The sequence below is a fragment of the Camelus bactrianus genome, chromosome 4, assembly GCF_048773025.1.
Source record: "Camelus bactrianus isolate YW-2024 breed Bactrian camel chromosome 4, ASM4877302v1, whole genome shotgun sequence".
In the NCBI taxonomy this organism is placed as follows: Eukaryota; Metazoa; Chordata; class Mammalia; order Artiodactyla; family Camelidae; genus Camelus; species Camelus bactrianus.
This window is the reverse complement of record NC_133542.1, coordinates 19,152,129-19,173,027: the sequence shown is the minus strand read 5'-3', so window position 1 is coordinate 19,173,027 and position 20,899 is coordinate 19,152,129. Positions and strand designations below refer to the sequence as shown.

General features: G+C 42.2%; 1 protein-coding gene across 3 annotated transcripts in view; it reads right to left on the bottom strand.

Moving 5' to 3' along the window:
• Positions 1-353: 353 nt before the first annotated feature.
• The window catches only part of SLC24A2 (solute carrier family 24 member 2), a 224,043-nt gene continuing 203,497 nt past the window's right edge, over positions 354-20,899 (bottom strand). For all 3 annotated transcript variants that reach the window (XM_074361516.1, XM_045509886.2, XM_074361517.1), the window contains 3 exons: positions 18,172-18,261; positions 13,177-13,343; positions 354-9,062 (listed from right to left, as the gene is read on the bottom strand). In XM_074361516.1, the coding sequence (XP_074217617.1) occupies positions 8,813-9,062; positions 13,177-13,343; positions 18,172-18,261 (507 nt within the window). In that variant the 3' untranslated portion in view covers positions 354-8,812. The remainder of the gene's footprint in view (positions 9,063-13,176; positions 13,344-18,171; positions 18,262-20,899) is intronic.

Genomic DNA, 20,899 nt, shown 5'->3' with positions numbered 1-20,899 from the left:
CCGCGACATAAGATAAATTTTTGTAAAAGACTCTATTGTTCGTTATCTCTGTCCTGTTTGCCTATATAATCACCAAGCCCCAACCCCAGGATGGATTCACAGTTTCCTTTGCTGGGCAAAGCAATAAAGCGGCTCTCTTCTTTGCTCCCAAAACTCTGTCTCTGAGTTTGAATTTGTTTTTCAGGGTGCGAGGCTGATTTTTCAGTAATGGTAGTTATAATTAACAGTAACTCCTGTTGTCCTTCTGTTCCTTTGAATCCTTGCAGTGAATCTTCCACAACTGTGTCAATTTCTTGAGATTCCAAGGGTCCTGATTAGCTGAAGGTAAAGATTATTCCAAAACAAAACAACACTTCGAGTCAATAATTTTATTACTATTACTTTTCACACCGAGGAGACTTAGTTACAGGAAGTGAGATATTCTATGAGTTGATTATCAGTAGTAGGAGCACAAAGGTGTGGAAAGTGTAACATGAACACAGTGAAGAAGTACCCTTTATCAGGGTGAAGTCCATGTGACAGAAACACATTAATCCAAACAGCCTATGTACAAATAAATATAGCTTTCGGTCTATGTACAGACATATTCACAGAGAATAAACCGACGCAAAATCTCCATATATCTCGTCATCCAGTGAAAATTGCTCGTAACAAACAAAACACACACAAAATGACGAAAGTAATTTGGAAGTGCATCAGCTGGATTCTTGGAGGGGTCAAGATAGAGGTTAAAACACTTCTTTAAAACGGAGGCAGACAGGAAGCATGAGATGACATCTATCCCTAAAAAGATCCTTTACAAAAATGGCGTTCTGATGTTTGTAATTAATGTGCCCAAAAAACAGTTTACAAGTTAAGGGCAAATGCCTACGTTGGGGTCAATGTTGACAACATTTTCTCTGTTTTAACAATATGCGAAGAACAAAAGTAGTACAATTTACCTTTCCTTTCCTTTCCTTCTAGCAGCCACTTCATTAAACCAGGAAGCTAGTTTTCACTTCTCTTATGGCTCTTTTGAGACTGTGGATTTCTTGTTGATGGAAGCTGTTGCTTCTGGAGTTTTTAAAAACTGGAGCAGAAGAAAAGCATCCAGGCTAGATGCAGGGCACAAATATAAACTTTGTGTGCAGGGTTCAACAGGACTATCTGCCAATGAGACTCCCTCTTCCAGGTGGAGAGTTTCTGCCCTTTGGAGAAATGCTTCAGACCACAAAACAGCCCCAAACAGAAACATCAAAACATCATTGGCTCTGGCTCCAGACAATCATTCTTTAGGGCAAATGGCCATTTAAACATAAAATTGATCAGGTTGTTCAATTTAACACATGTATTTACTCTACATCGACAACTTAGGTACCTCAGTGGTGGCTATTTCTAGGCTTAGTGCCTTTTAGTCATTCTTTCAGCTTTCACTCAAATCATATAAAAAGTTGTGATGGAGTGAAACATTAAAAGCTTTTAGTTGTGGGAACATCTATGTGTATATGTGTGTAAGTATTCTACCATAGGAGGCCAGAAATTGAGTATTTTAGCAGAAAAGGGAAAAAAAAAACCCCAACAAATTATGAAGTCTTCTGTTTTACAAGTCCTCCCAAGGAAGGTTTGTAATTTAGGCATAAGAAGTTGATAAACTGTGTATCTCTACTTGCCATTTTTATAAGGGAACTTCTTAGATCCGTCTTATATTTATATAAACTCAAATAAACCTTAAATTTTCCAAGTAAATATTTGCTAATTATCCATTTCACTCTCCATATGGGTGAACCTTGCTTTATATAACAAATGGACTCCTGAAAACAGTAAATCTGTAACTTAAAAAAGGAAATACTTTAAATGTAGCATCAGAACTTGCTATTTAAAGGAAATGTGTAACAAGCTATTTTGAGAGTGAAGAGTGCTTTCGTGAAATGAACCATTTCTCTGATTTTTAGTCTTATTAAAGTACACACCTAAAATTTATCTGGAGATTAGGATTGTCTAGAAAAGTAATCCCTTGAAAAATAGAACAGATAAACTCCAATTTACAACAAACAATACAAAACAGGAATGACTCATGGACTGCTTACTGATTGACTGTATTCAGAAGCCCTGAATATATGTATTACTGGTATTTTATGGCTTTAATTAAGACAATCGTCTCTTATGAAGTACTATAAAGTGCAATATTAAAAAATTAGAAAACCCAAAAGGCATCCATTGTCCTTCAGTTTTATCCTGATGCGAATTGGAGATTTGGTTAATTAAATGGCAAGGAATTATCTATCCTTAATTCATGCATGTAATTTCAGCCTTAAAATTATTTTATTCAGGGATTCAGGCTTCATTCATTATTTTTTTTGACACGATTTAAAAAAATTAGTGTACTCTTTCAGTTAGTTGAGTGCTTTCTGTCAGTCCCAAGGCCTTAGTTACTTCTAGATCCAGGAGCAAATTGTAGCCATTGTCCCAGAGAACTGTAGCCCATTGTCCCAGAGAACTGTAGCCCATTGTCCCAGGCCGGGACCCCAATCAGCAATCTTACAATTCCCACCCAACCCACTGCACGAGGAAGTAAGTGCGCTGCAATGCTGGGTGATGAGAGGTGGTCCAACCATTTCTCCCATTTCCCACTGAGAGCAAAAATACAAATTCCTTTTGGTAAGTCAGTGCATTTAAGTGCAGTCCAGAGTTCCTGAATGATCTCCAGTGGTGTCTCCCCCATTCTGGGGTCTTTGTGAGTATGGGATTATGACCTTAAAAATGAAGCATGTGAGCTTGACCTCACCAAGGCCTCCAGACGATGCCTCACCCAGTGTTCACACTCTTCACCAGAGGACAGGTGCCTGGTAGTACTTGCTGAGTCGAAGCCTACTGATGCTCTTAAGGTACTTCCATGACTCACTCTCTTGTGGTTGTGAATTCTGTACACATCTTGGTATCAGTTCGGAGGGACTTCCCCCACCGCTAGTAGTCAATTACACAAGACATAAGTTGTTGGGGGCAGGGGTCTAGCATTTTTGAATCTTCACCTTAATGTGAAGATGCAAGATGTGAGATGTGAGAAAATGCTCATTAGACTTGCCAAGCCCAAGTAAAGTGGGGAGGTTGGTGGTAAGAACCTGGAAGGCGAGTAAGCACCAGGCCCAACCTGGACTGGAAAGCTGGAAGTTGGGGTTGGAAAGAAACAGGCTGAGACTCAAGAAGGCCCAATGGAGAGGGGCTCATGGTAGACAGGACACACCCATCCAAGTGCACGGGGCCAAGCTGAGATACGCGCTGCCTTCACCCGAACGTCTTGGAGACATGTACAGGAGTCACAGGAAACACAGGTTAATGTGAAGTAGCAATGAAGTGTGACTTTCTAAAGGTAAGGACCACAGAGGGCTGCATAAAAAGACAGCAAAGCATTGGGTTTGAGGCCATCATTCAGCCCTGTTCAGACCTTATCCTTGTGTCCTGATTAGTCAAAAGGTTCCAAGATTTCAGAGCAACATATGGCATTTTAAAAGACTTAGTAGAGAAGAATTTAAAAATTATTAGGCAGATTGAAGAAAAAGACTCAGAAATAAAAATCTAAAGATACCTTTGATGAAAATAGATAAAGGGTCACCTAGTAGAGACTCCCAGCTCTGCCAGGGGTAAATAGTGAGGAGTGCCCCAGTGCAGCTCTTCTCTGCCAGTAAAAAGAAAATAGGTGAATTCATCACCTTGAAGGGCTGGGGTTAACCTGAAGGAAGACTTCCCTGACACTGATGGTTGTTAATGTGAAGAGTTGGTGGAGCTGGGTTATACCAGGAACATCTATGCTCGGACCCCCCTCCTACAGAAGGACTCTCCCAGCCCGTGCGTTTCAAAGCTCCCAGTGAAGTGGAAAAAAAAAAGACTGTGATGCACTATGGACAAGTAATGGCGTTGAGCTGGCTGTGAGTGTGCCCTTCCTGGCTTTTCTCATTTGCAAGGTATCTCCAAGAATGGGACGCTGAGATTAAAAGTGAAACATAAAAGCTACAGAGACAAGGAGAGAACTTAAAAAGGCAGCGGAGGCCCCTTACCTTTCTTCCCAAGGCCTTCTTGAGAAGGGAATATATTTTTATCTGGGACTCTATATAGGCTCATGTAAATTGGGTAAAAAAAAAAAGCCCGACACTTGTAATTATTTTAAACTACACAGGGATATATATCAATGCAACACTTGCTTTTTTGGGAATCTTAGTAAAAGTAAATGAATTTCTCCTTTCTTATCTCTCCTCATTCTTTACTTTTTCACTTTCTCTTCACGACAAGCCCTTACCTACTAATTGAAGACAGTCTTGCGAAGGGACGTATAGGAGTTGAGGATGTGGCTTTTAAAAATATTAAGCCAGGTGGTTATGTAAGATACTGGCTTAGCAAGAATGAGCGTTAGCCTCTGTAACAAGCTTTCAGGAGACAGCTGATTTCTCCAGAAATCACCTTGAGAACAGCTTCCCTTTATTTTTTCTAGAACAGGGTTGCCACTTCCAGTATAGACACTTAATTACTGGAGTAATAATCTGTCCAGGTGTAAGGAATCATGGCACCCTCACAATCGTGTGTGTGCGCGTGTGCACGAGTGTGTGTTGGCAGATGTAGGAAAGAAAGAAAGCACACTGACGTTTGCTGATATGCCTGCATTCAGATGGGTCATCAGACCCGTATCAGACATCCCAATCCAGCAGTTTCAGCAGAGCGTTTAACGTGAGTCCCCCTTCTCCAGCTGCCCATCTGGCCAGCAGCTCTTTCTGTTGTCACTTCCCTGCTCAGCTTTCTGTTAAGGCGGTCTGGGAGGGGGGCTTCCCTTGATAGCTTGTCTCCTTTCTCCCTGGTACAGAGGAGCTGAAGAGCTGTGAGCAATGGTGGGGAGTCTGCCAACTTCCTCCCTGCCCAGCAATGATGTGCATTAATATTATCGAATGTCTCATCAGTGAGGCAGCTGTGTTTTGCTGAAAGGGCTCCAAACACCTGATTCACATCTTCCCGAGAAAATAAATTATCATGGCCCCTGTCAGCCGACACCTGTTAGAAGCCTTACAAAGCATTTTCCCCAAATACGAAACAGTCCCTGCGTCTTTTTATAATCTTCTGGGCAAAGCGCTAGGAAATTCTGCTGCATCGACCAGTTTGATAAAACAACCCTCGTCCTTCGTCTCTGTAAGTTACTGTGTTTTCCTGATCTGTCACAGCCTGGCTCAGCTTAGGTCCGGGAAGCTGCATAAACACCATCTAATCTCCAGCTTCTGTTCTTCAGGAACTAGTCCGGTTCAGAGCACAGCTGGACTCAGCATGCGCACTCCCAGATGCAATTTAGAAGGTTCTGTCTGGGTATTCTCAGCGTGAACCAAGTTGCTCTCCTGTCCTGAGACGGCCCAGGTTGACAGGAGAGGTGACAACAAGCAAGACCTACTGGGCTCGCTGCAGGTAAATGGAGCCATTTGGGCACAGCTCGTTTATTTTAGATTGAACAGTAGGAGGCTGGCTTTTGAATTTTTGTTATTATTTTATACTCTGCTCCAGAAAAGCGAAGAGGGTATCTGTAGTCTAAATTTTTTCCCCCTGTACTTTTCTGTTGTGCATTCTTTGCCTCTGTATCAGCGTTAGGGAGCTGGCTGGCCATTTCCATAAGGCTGTAAATCTATGTTCCTGGGGCAGGAATATATATGGGGCGGGTGCATATGTGTCTGTTGGCATGTACCTGGGCAAAAAGCAAACCTCATGGGATCAGGAAGAAATGTTCCCTTGGGTTGTTGGTGCACACAATTTTCCTCTTCCTTCACTAAGGCACACTTCAGTGCTCCTGCTTTTGAATCCTGAGTGTGACTGGGTCAGAGGGTGATGATGTGAGTGGTATTGTGTGTGTATATATAGATTAGGTATGAAGACATTTGTTTATATATGTATCTACACAGGCATACAGGAAAGGCATTAGAGATGACCTACTCAGGAAACCACGTTGTGGAAAATTCTTATAATTATGTTAAATATTCAAACGCTTTTTAAGATCCACTGTTTTAATTCTTTTTTTTAATGGAGGTATTGGGGATTGAACCCCGTACCTCATGCATGCTAAGCATGCACTCTACCACTGATCTATTTCCCTCCCTAAAAATCCATGGTTGCATTCTATACATACATGTCTCTCTGGATTTACCCAAGGCAAACACATAACCTCACAGACACTTTACAGAGGAAAAGCAAGGGCAAGCAGTGGCGAGGAGAGGGTGCCTGCAGACCAGCCAGTGAGGGAACACTGCACACCACTGAGGTGGGAATTGGGCTGGGAAACAGTATCTTCTCAAACGCAACTTGTCACAAATGACCACAACCCTCCCTAGGAAGGGAAGCTCCCAGGCAAGTAAAATGCTCCGTGGCTGCTCAGATGAGTCTCCACTGTGAGCTGGGAATGAGTGGGAAAGAGTGAGGGGGCAGGGAGAGCACGGGGAAGCTGGAAAAGGAACAAGCTACACCAGACCTCCCCCATCCTTTCTGCTTCTACAGAATCTATCTGCAGTTGAGTCAGAGTCACCTATTCAAACCTCCTTTCAAGTTGATAAACCAGTCAATAATACACATCCACACAATAAACAACTCTGCTCCCCTTCAAGTAACGCACAGGGAAAACCACCAGAGTTAACTAAATGTTCACCTACTCATTCTCCTTCACTTGAAGGAACCAGCACAAATTCTTGCCTCAACACAAAATCCTGCCCTTGACGAATGAGACATGGGTTTCTCTCACACAACCAAACTCTTGACTTTGCGAAGTTGGAGAGACTGAAACCAAGATGGCGGCCACTCAGAAGAGCCACGATGGGCACTGCCTGTTACTGCCGGGCTCCGTGCAGTGAGCTGAGGTTTTGTGGAAGGAATACCGAACTTGCTCCAGGGCTCTTAGGTCCCCCTTCCTCTTTACTTAGTTGTGAGTTCGGCATCCTGCCTCCCTGTGTTAGGAGGTACGGGCTCACCACAAAGTCACAGCAGCATTAGCGACACAACAGACAGGAGAGAAGAAGCAAGGTGTGTAGTTCCCCATACGCGGTATGTGCTAACTTAGATGCAGGATGGCTACAGAATAATGGGCCGTCCGCCACTTTTTCAATTGACTTTAAGGGAATGACTTGGGGAAATGAAAAACTCTGCTTATGTTTCACCAATTCAGTCTGCCTAATTTTTTTCTCTGCTAGTTTTATTTTCTATAGACACAGACCTGGGGAATCATACAAGGTGTCAAATAGAACTTGGGGGCACTGAATGAATGAAATGAAATGTCCTATGAATGCTCTGGAAATCAAAACCTTGGAGTGACTGGCTTGAAGCCAGAGTAAAGAAGCTGTTGAATGCTGTCTGCAGACTCCTCTGGAAGCTAGAAAGAGTCCCAGGTGGGGTCCTGATGGCAGGAGAGACACCTGCATAGCATGGGCTTTAACCAAATCCTGGTCCTGGCACCACTAGACACAGGACTTAGAAACCTTCCTAGTGAGCAAACGACTTTCCAAGCAGCTGCCTGAAACCAAGCAGTATTGATCTGAGTCAATTTAATTCTTTCTACTGGTTGGAGGAACAATGATTTCTTCAGTCATTGAAGCCCTTTATGACCACACTGGAAGATGATTTAAAAAACTATGCCCTTACGTTCCCACTCGGGGGCAAGTTCCACTGAGCACCTCTACTGGATGGTGTTTCTCAGTGCGTATTCTCTCTCGACAGGCATTTTGATTATATATGAGCCCTTAGCATCAAAATATGTCTAAATGACAGTCACAGCTAAACTTGCCCCCTTCTTTTGATGATAACAGGACATGCGTTGGGACAATCTAGGTTCAGTTTATATGTAGTCTTGCTGTCTTAGAAGAGCACTAATTTGGTTTGCAATTATATTTTCTACTTGCATGCTGGGGAAATATTAAAAAAAAAAAGCCCCAAACCCAACCCTGGTCACCTCTCTGTGCCCCAAACCAGTATCCACCCAGTCTGGGTTTTCACCTCTGAATGTCCCAACAACCCTGTGGGTTCCGTGTACCCCAGCTGGGGTGGACGGATGGTCTTCCCGGGTTGGCTTGTGGGAATGTCCTGGAGGACTCTGTTCAGGGCCCCTACAGACCCCCTCCACCCAGCCCTCCCTCCAGCAACTTGTTTTCTGAAAACATCCACCTTACCAGGCAGAATCCCAGGGTGTCCAAGGTCAGCTGAAGGTCACAGCAATGATTCTCTTAGTTCACCTTTTGCACTTAAGAGGTAAAGCTCAGACCGAAGGTTGATGCCCCTCTTCAGATAGGTACTATAAATATACTAGCGCTATCCCTGAAAAGATGCAGTTGTATTTGTATATATATATATACGATTTTATATATACATAATTTTTCCTTCTTTGTGTCTGTATACAGGTATGTACTACTCTATAGGTGTACTTACAGGAAGAGGTACACTACAGGAACAGGCAGGGGTGTGTTCATGTGCATCTATATATAATATGTATATTTTACACGTATATATATTGCCTCCGTCATTGTTTGCATCGTAACAAGGAACGTTACCTCTGACCAGCAAGGAGTACCTGTCAGTGGTGCGGGGAGGGAAGCCCCCCGAGGTCGGTTCTCCCTGTCTCTTGCGTGAAGCCGTTTCAGTAGGCACAGACGGGAGCAGCCCGGGAAGCGCGTGGGCCCAGCGAGAATCCACCCCTCCGCGAATCCGCCCAGGAGGGACACGCGACAAACCCAGGGCTGTGTGCCAGCTGCCTCTTCTCCGGAGATCAAGGAGCCTACCACCCAGAGCGGGGAGGGGCCATCCATGCTGTTGGCTCAAGATATGGCTTTTCCTGTTAGATGGAGACAGGGCACACAAGAATTCGGTCTTCGAGGAGGACGCTGACCACGAGGAACGCGAAGTACAGGCCGAACATGATGAAGCCCAGCACTTTGTTCATCCGCCACTTGCAGAGGGCGATGGAGAGGATGACGAAGAGCAGCATGATGAAGAGGAGGACGATGGCGCAGAAGAGGCCGTTGCTGCTGACGGCCACGGGCTGGAATCTGTGGATGACGGTGTACAGGAGCCAGGGCAGTGGGAGCCTGTGAGGGGAGAGGCGGGGTACACGGGGGAGCAGTCAGACGCACCGAAGAAGGCAGGTGATGGAACGTTAGCTTCGGGATCCATGATCCGAATCGAGAATCCTGCTAGGCTCACTGTGCCTCGGGCGAGGTTGGCTCAGGAAGTCATATAAGGAAGCCAGGTGAACTTTAAAAGCCTTTATCTATTTCCCGACCAAATTAGGGAGAACAGAGAGAATTTGTTCTAAGGTTGACTAAGATCAAAGACATGACTGCTGCAGCTGATTTCTAAATCTGGTTTGAAATAATTTTTTGGTTTCCTTCCTAGTTCGGATTCAGCCTCAGAGAGATGAACTGAAGGATTTGTGCAGGATGAGAGGGGGAGACAATAAATGGAGAAAAGATACAGAAATTAGTGGTGAAAATGGCCAAATTATTATTATTTTTTAAATGGAGAGAGAGAATAGCAATGACTTAATTAAAAATCTAAGAGCAAGTGAAAATAAATGTGGATGGTGGGGGCCATGATGTGACATAGTCTGTTTATTTTGGAAAAGATAGGATAAACTTCTGACTTAAAAAGGGTCTTTCTGAAAGATTTGAGGAAGACTGTATCTTACGCTTGTGATGAAAATTTTAAAGATGCTATTATGTATTTTTATACCCATTCTCTCCCTTTTCATTTGGCTTTTGAAATATGATCATATCTTTTGTTACCCATCCAGAGTGGCAACTCCTGAAAGGACATTAGAAAAGCCAACTGCCAGGTCCACCCAGGGAGTGGGTGAAGACTCTGTGGGCAAGGAAATGGCTGGGGACGCATGACTCAGGGGCACGTGGATCTCCAAGTGGCAGGTGAGATGCCACCGAGTTCTACCCATTGAACCTAATGATGACTAGGGAGTCATGGATCCAGCCGGCTGAGCCTTCTGCACAGCAGACAGCTAAGGGAGACTTAGCCTTGATCTAGCATCAGGGATGTGGAAGAGGAGATGCCCTTTTGAAACAAAGTTTTCCAAAGGAAAAGCAAATAGCTGGAGAGAAGTAGTGTGGTTAAAGGGGCAGTGAGTTAACACCCCTCTCCCCTCTGCTGGAGAGAGTGCCTGTGAAGGCAGAGCCCACAAGTTATCCATCTTTGAATTCCCGGGACCTTCACACATGCACATGCAGGCTCCATCTGGGTGTATATGGTAACCTGGGAAGTGACTGATGCAACGATCAGTATAGGTGCTTTGCCCACTACAGCCTGGCTGGGAGGCACTTACTAAAGTGGGCGATGGCAGGAGGGGAGGGGCTCCAGAGGGCAGCTCAGGGAGCAAGATGTAATTCCAGCTCTCAGCAGGAGGGGGCAGCCCTGGCATCCTGTGATCAGCACTGGAGAGTCAGAAAAGGGGAGGGGAGCGCCCAAGAGCAGTGATGACACTTGTCCTGAGGGACTCCTCTTCCACACTCTTCCCGTCTCCTCCCACTGTACTCTTATTAAGCTAAACACACACACACACATTCAATTTGTGAAATTTGGTGAAGGTGTGGTTTACAGCACTACAAATAGGTAAAAACCCTTTGGGGGATATGACATTTTTAACCCCTTTTGACCTATCAAGTTTATTGTCAGAGATCAAGTATAAGGAATAATTTGAAATGCAGATGCAATTTTATTCTGAAAGATGATCATTTCAGTGTTATTTGGAGTAGCGAAAAATCAGGGATACCTTAATCTCTAATAATAGGGAGCTAGTTAAATAGCAAACTATTAAGTTAATGTAATGTTATATAGTTATTAAAAATCATAAACTTATAATGATACAGGCTAATACTCATGATATGATTCTATATTTAAAATGAAAAGTATACATACAAATTGCAATGTAACTTCAATAATGTAAAATATGTATGAATTAAAAAGGAGTGGTGTTGGTTTGAATTTATGCTTCATATGTATTTTCTAAATCCTTTACCTTGAATATGTATTAATCATATAATCAAAAAGAAAACACTGGCAAGACTGAAGAAACTGTTACACTCACTATATTGCTAATGATTTTGTAAATTGATATAAACTCTTGGGGAAGACCTTTTGGAAACATGTATTACATCAGGGATCACTGAAACATTTACAATCTTTAATCCACCAATATTTCTTGAAGGAATTAATTTTAATAAAATAATTAAAAGAGGAGATTTTCCTGCATAAAGGTGTTCATAAAACACTCAAAATATTAGAAAATTGGAAAAAATACAAAGGTCCTACTAAAGGATAATGGTTAAACTAAAAGCAACAAGATAGAATATTTTGAAGCCATAGAATGTTCATTATGAGAGCTATGAAGAAAAATGGTAGATTTACTAGTTTACTAATATATTCCTACTCTGTACTAGACACAGACAGCTATAAAATTGAAAAATAAAAGCCCTCCAGGAGGTCAAAACTGATTATTCAGTAGGATTAGGGGTGATTTTCTTTAACCTTTCATTTAGGTTACAAGATATATGCAATTTTAGAACAATGAACAAAAAGCATTTTGGAATTTAGTAGAATATTTTTCAAAAACATAACATATGTTTCATAGAACACTTGTAATTTCCCCCAATATGTAGGGTTTTATCTTTTTGTACTACAGAATATTTTCTATTTTTACAAGAGATTGACCAAGAAAACTAAATGTGCAGGCGGTGGAACTGAGAACACTTTATACTAGACATCCTTCCTTTAAAACATACACCTTTTCAGGCATTCATTCACTCATTCACTCATCCATCCATCCATCCATGCATCCATCCATCTATTTACTGTACAAACACTTGTCAAGCCACTATCATGCACTAGGCGTTGTATCAGGCTTGGTGAGTTCTTGTTCCTGGGGAGTTCGCAGTCTAGCAGGCAGGACCATGACAGGAGACTGATATACAGGGAGTGTACAGAAGCACGAGCCCCCAGGGCAGGCTTAAGGGAATCAGAGAAGCCAGGATTTGACGTTGACATTGGAAGGGTAAGTTGGAGTTTTCTAGGCAGACAAGCAGCAAGGGCCCTCGGGTGAGAGGTGCCAGCAAAGGAAGAGAATATGGTAGGAGAGGGCACCTTTGGAACTCAGAGGTGGTTCAGACAGGGGGAGCTCGGAGCAGGATTTTGTGCACAGATAGTGCTGAGTTGAGAGCAGACTCTCGTCAAATCCCAGCGATCTCATTCACTAGTTGTGTGAACTGTGGGCCCTTCAGTTTCCTTATCTGGAAGATGGGGATGATTGTAAATACCTCTTAGGATGGTTGTGTGGCTTAAATGGATACACGTGTGTACAGTACACATGGTAGACACTGGATGAGACAACTACTATGTATATGAGGGGATGGAAAAGATAAAAGAGAACAATATTCAAGATGTTCAGTGAGAAAGTAGATCCATTTTAGTGGCTTTCCAAATTCAAGTGCCAAGAGCCCCGCTCTTGTGGGAACATAAAGATAAATACCGTATGCCTTACTTTCTCAGGGGGCTGCCATTCTGGGTAATTTATGAGACCGCTTTTACTTTGGACAAGTTAAATGAAGTGATAGAAATAACAGCATTGCTCCCCAATCAGATCCACTTTACAGACTATTCATATTGAGAACTTCAGTGTGCTTAACTGTAAGAACAGGTCTCATCTTCTGACTTTCAAAACACCTAGACTATGTTCACCAGCACAGAGAAAGAAATGATAATGCCAGATCTGCCAGCATTTTCCAAGGAAGGAGATGGGGTATTTTTCCTGGGCCTATGTTTGTTCCAGTCTGTTAGAACGTGGGGGAAAAAAAACCCAGTAAAACTACCAGAGTATCTCAGTCACATCTGAATGCTGAATATTCATAACATGTAGCCAATGCCATTTAATAGGTGAAATTCTCTTAAATTATTTCCTGTATGACCCACTCTGTATGCAAGTGTGTGTTTCTGCCTGTCTAGGGATAACTTATTCTTCATAAAGTTCTCTGAAAATGAAAAATGGAGTCGGGGAAACTGAATGACGTTCCCAGTCTTTACTTTCTACTGGTAATGGCTGGTTACGGGCTTTGAGGTCCTGGTCATGTCTTCACAGTCTCTAAGAAGACAAAGACAGGGATGGAGTTGTTGTGCACCTTTGTATAACTTATCTGTACTCACCCTACAGTGATGTCAAAAATGTTGCTTCCAACAGAGCTGGATACAGCCATGTCCCCGAGCCCCTTCCGGGCCACTATGACACTGGTGATAAGATCAGGGATGGATGTCCCAGCAGCCAAGATGGTCAGACCCATAATCTCTTCACTAATGCCAATTGTCTCTCCAACCTGAAAGCCATGACAGGGACAAACATGGGTGTTTGAAGCCACAAAACCACTCACATTTCAATGCAACTCTCTTTTAATGAGTTCTTACCCTGTGCTGTGCTGAGTGTTGAGATGATAACAAGGAATATGCCAGAATGGTTGGATTCTGACAGGATTTTTGACTTGAAAGACATCCAGACTTGAGAGATCAAGAATGTTCACATGAAGAATGAATACATAATCTCAAAAAAGAGCTACAAAGGGCTCCAGTGCCTACCTGGGTTTTACTAAAGCCAGGCAGGGGAAGCAGAGGACCAGGGCTGTACATGCCAACTGCTCACTGGCTCCAGCGGCCACTGCCTGACAACGGCACCAAAGCCTCAAGCAGATTTACCATCGAAGGTTAAGGACTGACACCCAGTGTCCCCATTTTTCCTGAACATCTCCTCGTGTCTGCAGCCCACTCTTAAACAATGACTCTTAGATGCTACCATTTCCATGGGAAACTTGATTTGGAGGGCTTTTGGGTTTGGTAACACAGGGCTGTAAATCAGCAAGGCAGCCATGGAGAAAGCAACAGTTAGAGAATCAGAAGACCTCGGTCCAAGGTCTGGCTCCGGCATTTATTAAGTACTTGATATATTGCTAACTGAACCAATTGGGCAATGTCTTTAATCTTGCTTTTTTTCCCTCCCAGTTTTATTGAGATATCATTGACATATAGCACCGTATAAGTTTAAGGTGTAGAGCGTAATGATTTGACTTACCTACATCATGAAATGATTATCACATAAGTTTAGTAAACACCCATCATCTCATACAGATACACAATTAAATAGAGAGCTTCTTTTTCTTATGATGAGAACTCTTAGGATTTATTCTCTTAACAACTATCATATATAATGTACAGCTGTGTTAATTGTATTTTGATTCTCGCTTTCTTAGCCATAAAGTGGTGATGATAATACTTAACCTTACAAGGTGGCTGTGAACACTAAATTATAATTTATGGGAAGACCCTTTGTGAACAGTACATCATTATTGCAAAGTGACAGGGAGCATCTGTTACTCTTTGGGTCTTTGCCTTTGAAGACCGATGACTTTTGGAGGTCTGACCTTAGATGCAAGCCCTTCACTCTCTTGAGCAACTTCCTGGTGCTTGTTTGTCAGCTTGCGGTCTTTCTTTTAAAAGCTTTATGTATTTTCTGGAGTTCAGAACTGCAGTTCTGAAAACTTTCAATTTAGTTTCCAATGGCCTACCTGATAATGTCCAGCATTTTTTGGAAAAAATGTGAAGGACCAATGTAGCACGTAAGGATAGAGGTTTTGGGGGAATAGGGTGGAATTATTTCTAAATCTCTCTTTCAATTTGTAAGTAATAGGCTGGTTCCCACTAGTTTAAAAGCATAGTGTGGAGTTATTTTCATTCTGATGGTCATGCCTGCTCTAGAGCCTGGTTACTGAACTGGTTTACCTGTCCTCGTGGTGCACAGATTCACTGCTCCTCATTAGAAAGTAACACCTACGTGAGCAGGGTCGTGGCCATGGTCACCGTGGTCTCCCCGACAAGCAGAACACAGCCTGGTATGCAGTAGCCTCTCAGTACCTACTTGCTGAATAAACAAATCAATCTGCATACTTAGGTGATTTTACTAGCATTTCACTGATTCTCCTAGGAAAAGTTTTGTACAGGAGTGCCCTACTTAAGCAAAATACTCTCCTTGCTGACATTTTTGGGTTAGATTTGGAGTGAAACCTTTTTTCAAAGACTGAAGATGCTGACTAAGTAACTGTCACCCTCAATATGTTCCAATCTACCTAATATATTCTTAATAATTTAAATTCTTGGAGTTCTAAAGCAGTGACTTAAAGAAATTTATATTCAGAGTTTGAATGCCACTATTGACAGAAGAATGGGGAAATTGGGGAGAGGTCTTACAGTGGCCTGGTTAAGAGTGCTGGTGTGGGGTACAAAGAGCCCTGGGTGCAGCTCCTAGCCGGCCACTCCTGGTGCACAGCAGCCAACTTCCCTGAGCCTCAGTTTTTCTCTTACGTAAAATGGGTATAATAATATCCACCCTCAGACCTGCTGGGATGATGACATGTGATGACACATATAAAGCAAATAGCAAATAGTGTCAGGCATAAAGTGAATGTTCAATAAACAGAAGCTGTGATAACTCGGACATTACTCCTTTCCCTGCCCAACTGGGAGTGCAACCCTCGGGTCTGGCAGCAGGGACAGGAGCTGGTTTAGTGGGGTCAGTCGACAATGTGGGACATCACATGGATAATACAGAATCTTTCCCGTACGTCAAACCTCTGATGAATCTGGGTGGCTCTAGAAACGCTTTCACTGAAGGAGAACTAGTCTTCATAAGCTCACTCTGAGTATATTACACTGAAGTTGGCTTTTGGTGTGTCAGAGGCAAGGGGACAGTTGCATGGATAGGATGGCACTCTGATTAAATTGGGGAGAATCAGAAAAGTTCAGAGCTAGAAAGGACATCAGCAGTCTCTTGGGGGGAATTCCTTTGTTTTCTAATAGAAATAAATAATGGGGCCACTCAGAATCCATGTCCAGTACTGCTCCAATATTCCAAGATGCAGTTCCTTGCCTTGGTTTAATCAGGATCTGCAAAAATGTCATACTGGCTAAACAAGACACACGGTTATATGTGACTCTTAGAATAAACATCTAATTAACAAGATTTGGGATAGATTTTAGTCACAGGTTTTCATCACCCATGAAATTTACTAAGATGAAGATTCATAATGTAACAACAACAACAACAACAACAACAACAACAACAACAACAAAAACACCCCCCAAACTAAAGGAAAATATGCACAGAGTGTTCTATGTGAAGGGCACTTATTTTTGGCCAAACAGTAGGCAAATAATTGCATCAAATAGTATCAAACAGCATTTATTATTGGTAAAACTGTGGGTAACAAAATAGTTGGGTTACTGAATGATTCACTTGTTATCCTTATAGCTTTTAGAGTTCAAAAGTACAAACAATAGGATTAGAGCTACAGATGTAGAACAGAATCTGCTGTTTTGATCAGCTGTCTGAATGTTTTGAAAGACAAAAGTATTTCTTTGGAGAAAAGAAAGAGAAACTTCTCATCCATTACTGGAAAGTAAGGTTTCTCCTTATGTACTTTCTATTTTTTTTTTTTTGGTAATTATTATTGTTCTACACATTGTTTGTGCTTTCCTACAAGAGAATCAAAAGGAAACAAGATTGCAGAATTAAGATAATTACTAAAAAGTAAAGAAAAAGATGGAATCCTATACGATGATGTTTTCTAGGATGGCTAAAGAGAAATAGCTAGAAAACAATATATTATGGCAAGTGAAAAAAGCCACTTTTTTTCTTTATCAGTACATGGAAGAATAAAAATGATTATTAGGAAAGGCCATTATTTATGTTATAAACGGCAAACAGTCCTTTTAGCTTGGAAACCTGGAGCCTGAGAAGCAGCTGACCTGCAATGATTTCTGCTGGGTGTTGGTAGCAAACGTCTCTCAATGAATGTAGAAAATAATGACTTTGGGGCAAAGAGAACTTCTTCAGGGGGCCAATGACTTTTGGAAATACATCAAGGAAAAGTAATCTGAAGTCAAATGTCAGTAAAATAACTATGACAGGAATAATATAAAATATCTTGTAGGAATAATGCTTGGGTTATCAGCCAATGTTTCCATTGGATTTTGTTAGTAATGCTATATATTCTTTCTAACAAAAATTGTGGTGTAATTTTCATACAGTAAGTATAATTTTATATTCAGTAAAATTCACTCTTTAAAAACAATGTACAGTTCTGTGAGTTTAGACAAGTGTATGCAGTCTTGTTTCTCCACATCCCCATCAACACATGGCATTGTCTGTCTTTTAGGTTGTAGTCATCCTAATGGTTGTGAAGTGGTATCATGTTTAAGACAACCTTATTGAGATGTAATTCACATACCCTAAAAGTCACCCATTTGAAGTGTATGATGGTTTCTAGTATACTTCTAGAGTTGTGCAACCATCACTGTAGACAAATTTTACCCGTGTGCAAGGACAGAGGGATGTGAGTTGCCCAGCTTGTAGTACACACTCAATCAGTAATGGTTACCATTAGTATTTTTGAGAATGTAAAACCTTTAAAAAATTTATTTATTTATTTAGTGGGGAGGAGGCAATAAATAAATAAATAAATAAAATAAATAAATTTATTCTTTAATGGAGGTACTGGGGACTGAAACCAGGACCTCGTGCATGCTAAGCATGTGCTCTACCACTGAGCTATACCCTCCCCCGAGGAACATAAAACTTTTGAATCTCATTTTTCCATTCATACGTTACAACAAACAATTCCTGAGAGTTTACTCTACTGATGGGCGTCATGATAGGTATTGAGTTAAAAGCAGTAAAAGTGAAACACATCATCATTTTTGTAAGCTGAGGCCCAAGGAAGAGACCACTTTGTCTCCAGGTCTTTTCCTAAGAGCCAGTTTGATGAGATCATGAGGTGAGTGGCCGCCCAAGAGAAAGCAAGTGCTGCTGAGCCTGGCAAAACCCTGCTCTTCCTCCAGGTCTGGGCTGGCCTGGTTTCAGGCCGCAGAGGGCAAGAAGCAGTTAGCTTGGCCTTTCATCCACAAGTTCTGGGGCTATGCTGATTTGACTCACACTACAGGGAAAGGCCAGGAGACAAGCAAAGAGTTAAGGGGAGTAAATTCCTTGCATCCTGGAAGATGCAAAATTCTTGCGACAGTTTCAGAAAGCAAACATATTGATTATCCACTTGGCAACCAAGAGAAAAGCCAGGCAGATGCCTATCGCTATCAGGGTCTTACCTGATGTGCCCACCAGACCATCAAGTAAGAGAACACTGCGATCCAGGTGATGGAGCCAAAGAACGTGATGGGAAAAAACTTCCTTGATGACTGAAAGAGAACCAGGGAGAGGGAGAGGGTGAGTGCTCACCGAGGTGAGCTGATGACTCAAAGCTAAAACCACCGATGCAGCTACTTCTCCCCCGCTGCCTATGGGCTTGGTAGAACAGCACTCAACACCAATGACTGACCCACCCTTGGTCAAGCCAGGACATTAAGATTTTCTCTTGGGAATGGGAAATTGGTGGAAGCCAAATCACCATGAAGCTAGTTCCTGAGATGGAAAAGTCTTTCGAAGAGAAGGTCTGTTCCTACTGCTGGGTGCTCAGATGCTCTCTGCTCCTGCTCTTTCTAAGCCTTGGTTTCTCAGCCTTGCCTTCAATCCCTTAACTCCTCTATATCATCCCTCCCCCTATTCTGCTTCCTTTTCTTTCTTCACCTCAATTTTATCAGAATCAGATTCTGTTGTTTCAATCCATGTATCCTAACAATCCATATGTTGGAAAACCTATGGGATTAATTACATTTAACCGGAAGGATCAATAGTTTCAAAAATAGACTGGCTCATTTCACAGTCCCGTGAATTATGAGGAAAAGCCACACGGAAGCCGTCCCCACAGTCAATACAGATTCCTGATGAGGCCAGTCTCCGGATGGCCAGCGTGTTACATGCGAACACACAGGTAGCAGATGCCCCCTTGCGCTGCTCTCGGCAGTGGGTGCAGAGTGAAGTCTCAGGAATGTTTTCTCTCCTGTTCTCCGCCCCTAACTATGTTACATCCAATCACGCTTCTAGCACTGGGCTTTGTGCAATCTCAGGCTTAGAGTATGAGCACTTTTAAAGTTTCTTTTGAACATCAGCCCAAATCAGGCACTCCAAATGCAGTGTTTCTGATCCATCCCACTACAAGGAAACCCACGCTTTCACTGGATGGTAGCGGTGTCCTGCTGATGCCCGTTTTGCAAAATTGGGATCCTTTGCAACATGCTCAGATGGCAGAAGGCTCTAAGACAGTCTCTCACCTATTACTGTCAAACACTTGTTATTTCAAAGCATTCCACTTTGAGGAACAATCTCATTTTTTGCTTTCATAATGCTATCCAATTTTGTCCAGAGAAATCAATCCTGGGTTGAATTGGTTGAAAGCCATCTCAGTTGTCTGAAGGGGCGACCTTGAGCAATCACATAGAACATTTCTGCCATGACTTTTGAGAGCTTCATTAAAAGGACAAGATAAACTCGTACGTGGTAACCTTTTGCATATCTATAACGATGAACGCAGTCTCTGTTGCTCCAAATGGGTTTATGTTCTCTTTACTGATTTCAGGTTTTCAGTCTATGTTTTCATGATTCTGTTAAATTTCACAGTACCCATTTCTTTCTTTAAGGGGTTGTGGCTTTTCTTGGGCCACTAGTTAGCTGGGATGTCTGAAAGCCTAGCGGGCTTGATTAAATTGGGGGCAGCATCAGGCCACAGTGAGTAGCCACAACATTATTCTTAAATGCTTCCCCTCTTCTTTCCTTCGAAGGAGAATATTTCAGCCAAAGACTCAGACTCCTTCAGGAGATCTGAGCGCTGTAATGGGTTATGGAAAAAAAAAAGTAGTCAGTTTTTCAAAGTGGAGGTTGAGACATTCACTTTGAAAGCAAATTCCTTTAAAGCTGGGAGTTCAGCTGGATTCCAGAGACTGGGTTCCCTGAGCCTTGGCAATACCTGTGCTAAGAAATCAAGTTTTATCCAGGCAAGGCATTTATCTGATTAGGCTCCGCATTCTCTTCCTCTGGTCACAAGTCACTGTTTCAGGATCCCAGATGCAATGAGGGTTTCATCTCCCACGGTGATGCTCTGTCACTGGGAAGAGAAGGGCCCCTCTCGTGCTGTGATGCCACACATGTGGTTTGAGTAGCAGCCAGTCTTTAGCTTGATTCAGAGCATCCTGAAAGGGGAGTGGAGGACCGGTTCCATACTTTATGACACAGCACATGGCCTGGATATCCCGGTAGAGTCCTCACTTCATAGATTGCTCCCTTTCCAGGTTACTTCTCTTACTAAGTACTAACTAATATTTTATTATTATTTAATTTTTTTGGTACCTTTACCATTTGTTCATTGATAATAACATTACAACTCAGAATCAAATTATCTGAACATATTTCTTATCTAGAAATATCATCCCTGAACCATAGAACATTCTGAATCAAAAGGCAGAAAGTAAGTAATCAGACTAGGAGTTAAAGGAACTAAGTTCAAACCAACATACTAGTGAAAACCTGTCTAATTCAAAATTTGATGCTTATGAGTCTTCATGAAGAAGCCAATTAGTAATTAAGGACATCTACATGTAATTAGTGTCGTATTAGGAGCTCAGTGAAAAAAAAAAAGTTTAAGAATAATTTTTCTTTGTAAAATTTCAGGTTTTCATCATTAACTAGGGTTAAGCAAAGGCTGGACATCTACTCTGTACCCAGATCGTGAACTAGATGTGGAACTGAAATCTAGGTCCATCCGAGTATACAGTATGTATTCCTAGATCTTAGAGATCTAGGTTATACTCATTCCTAAAGAAAGACAGGGCCAATAATGCTCAAAATGTACCCGGCTACGGACACATAATGATCATCATCAGCATAATACTAGCCTATACTCTGACTGTCAGAAAAGAAAGAGCATCAGGGAAAAACAGACCA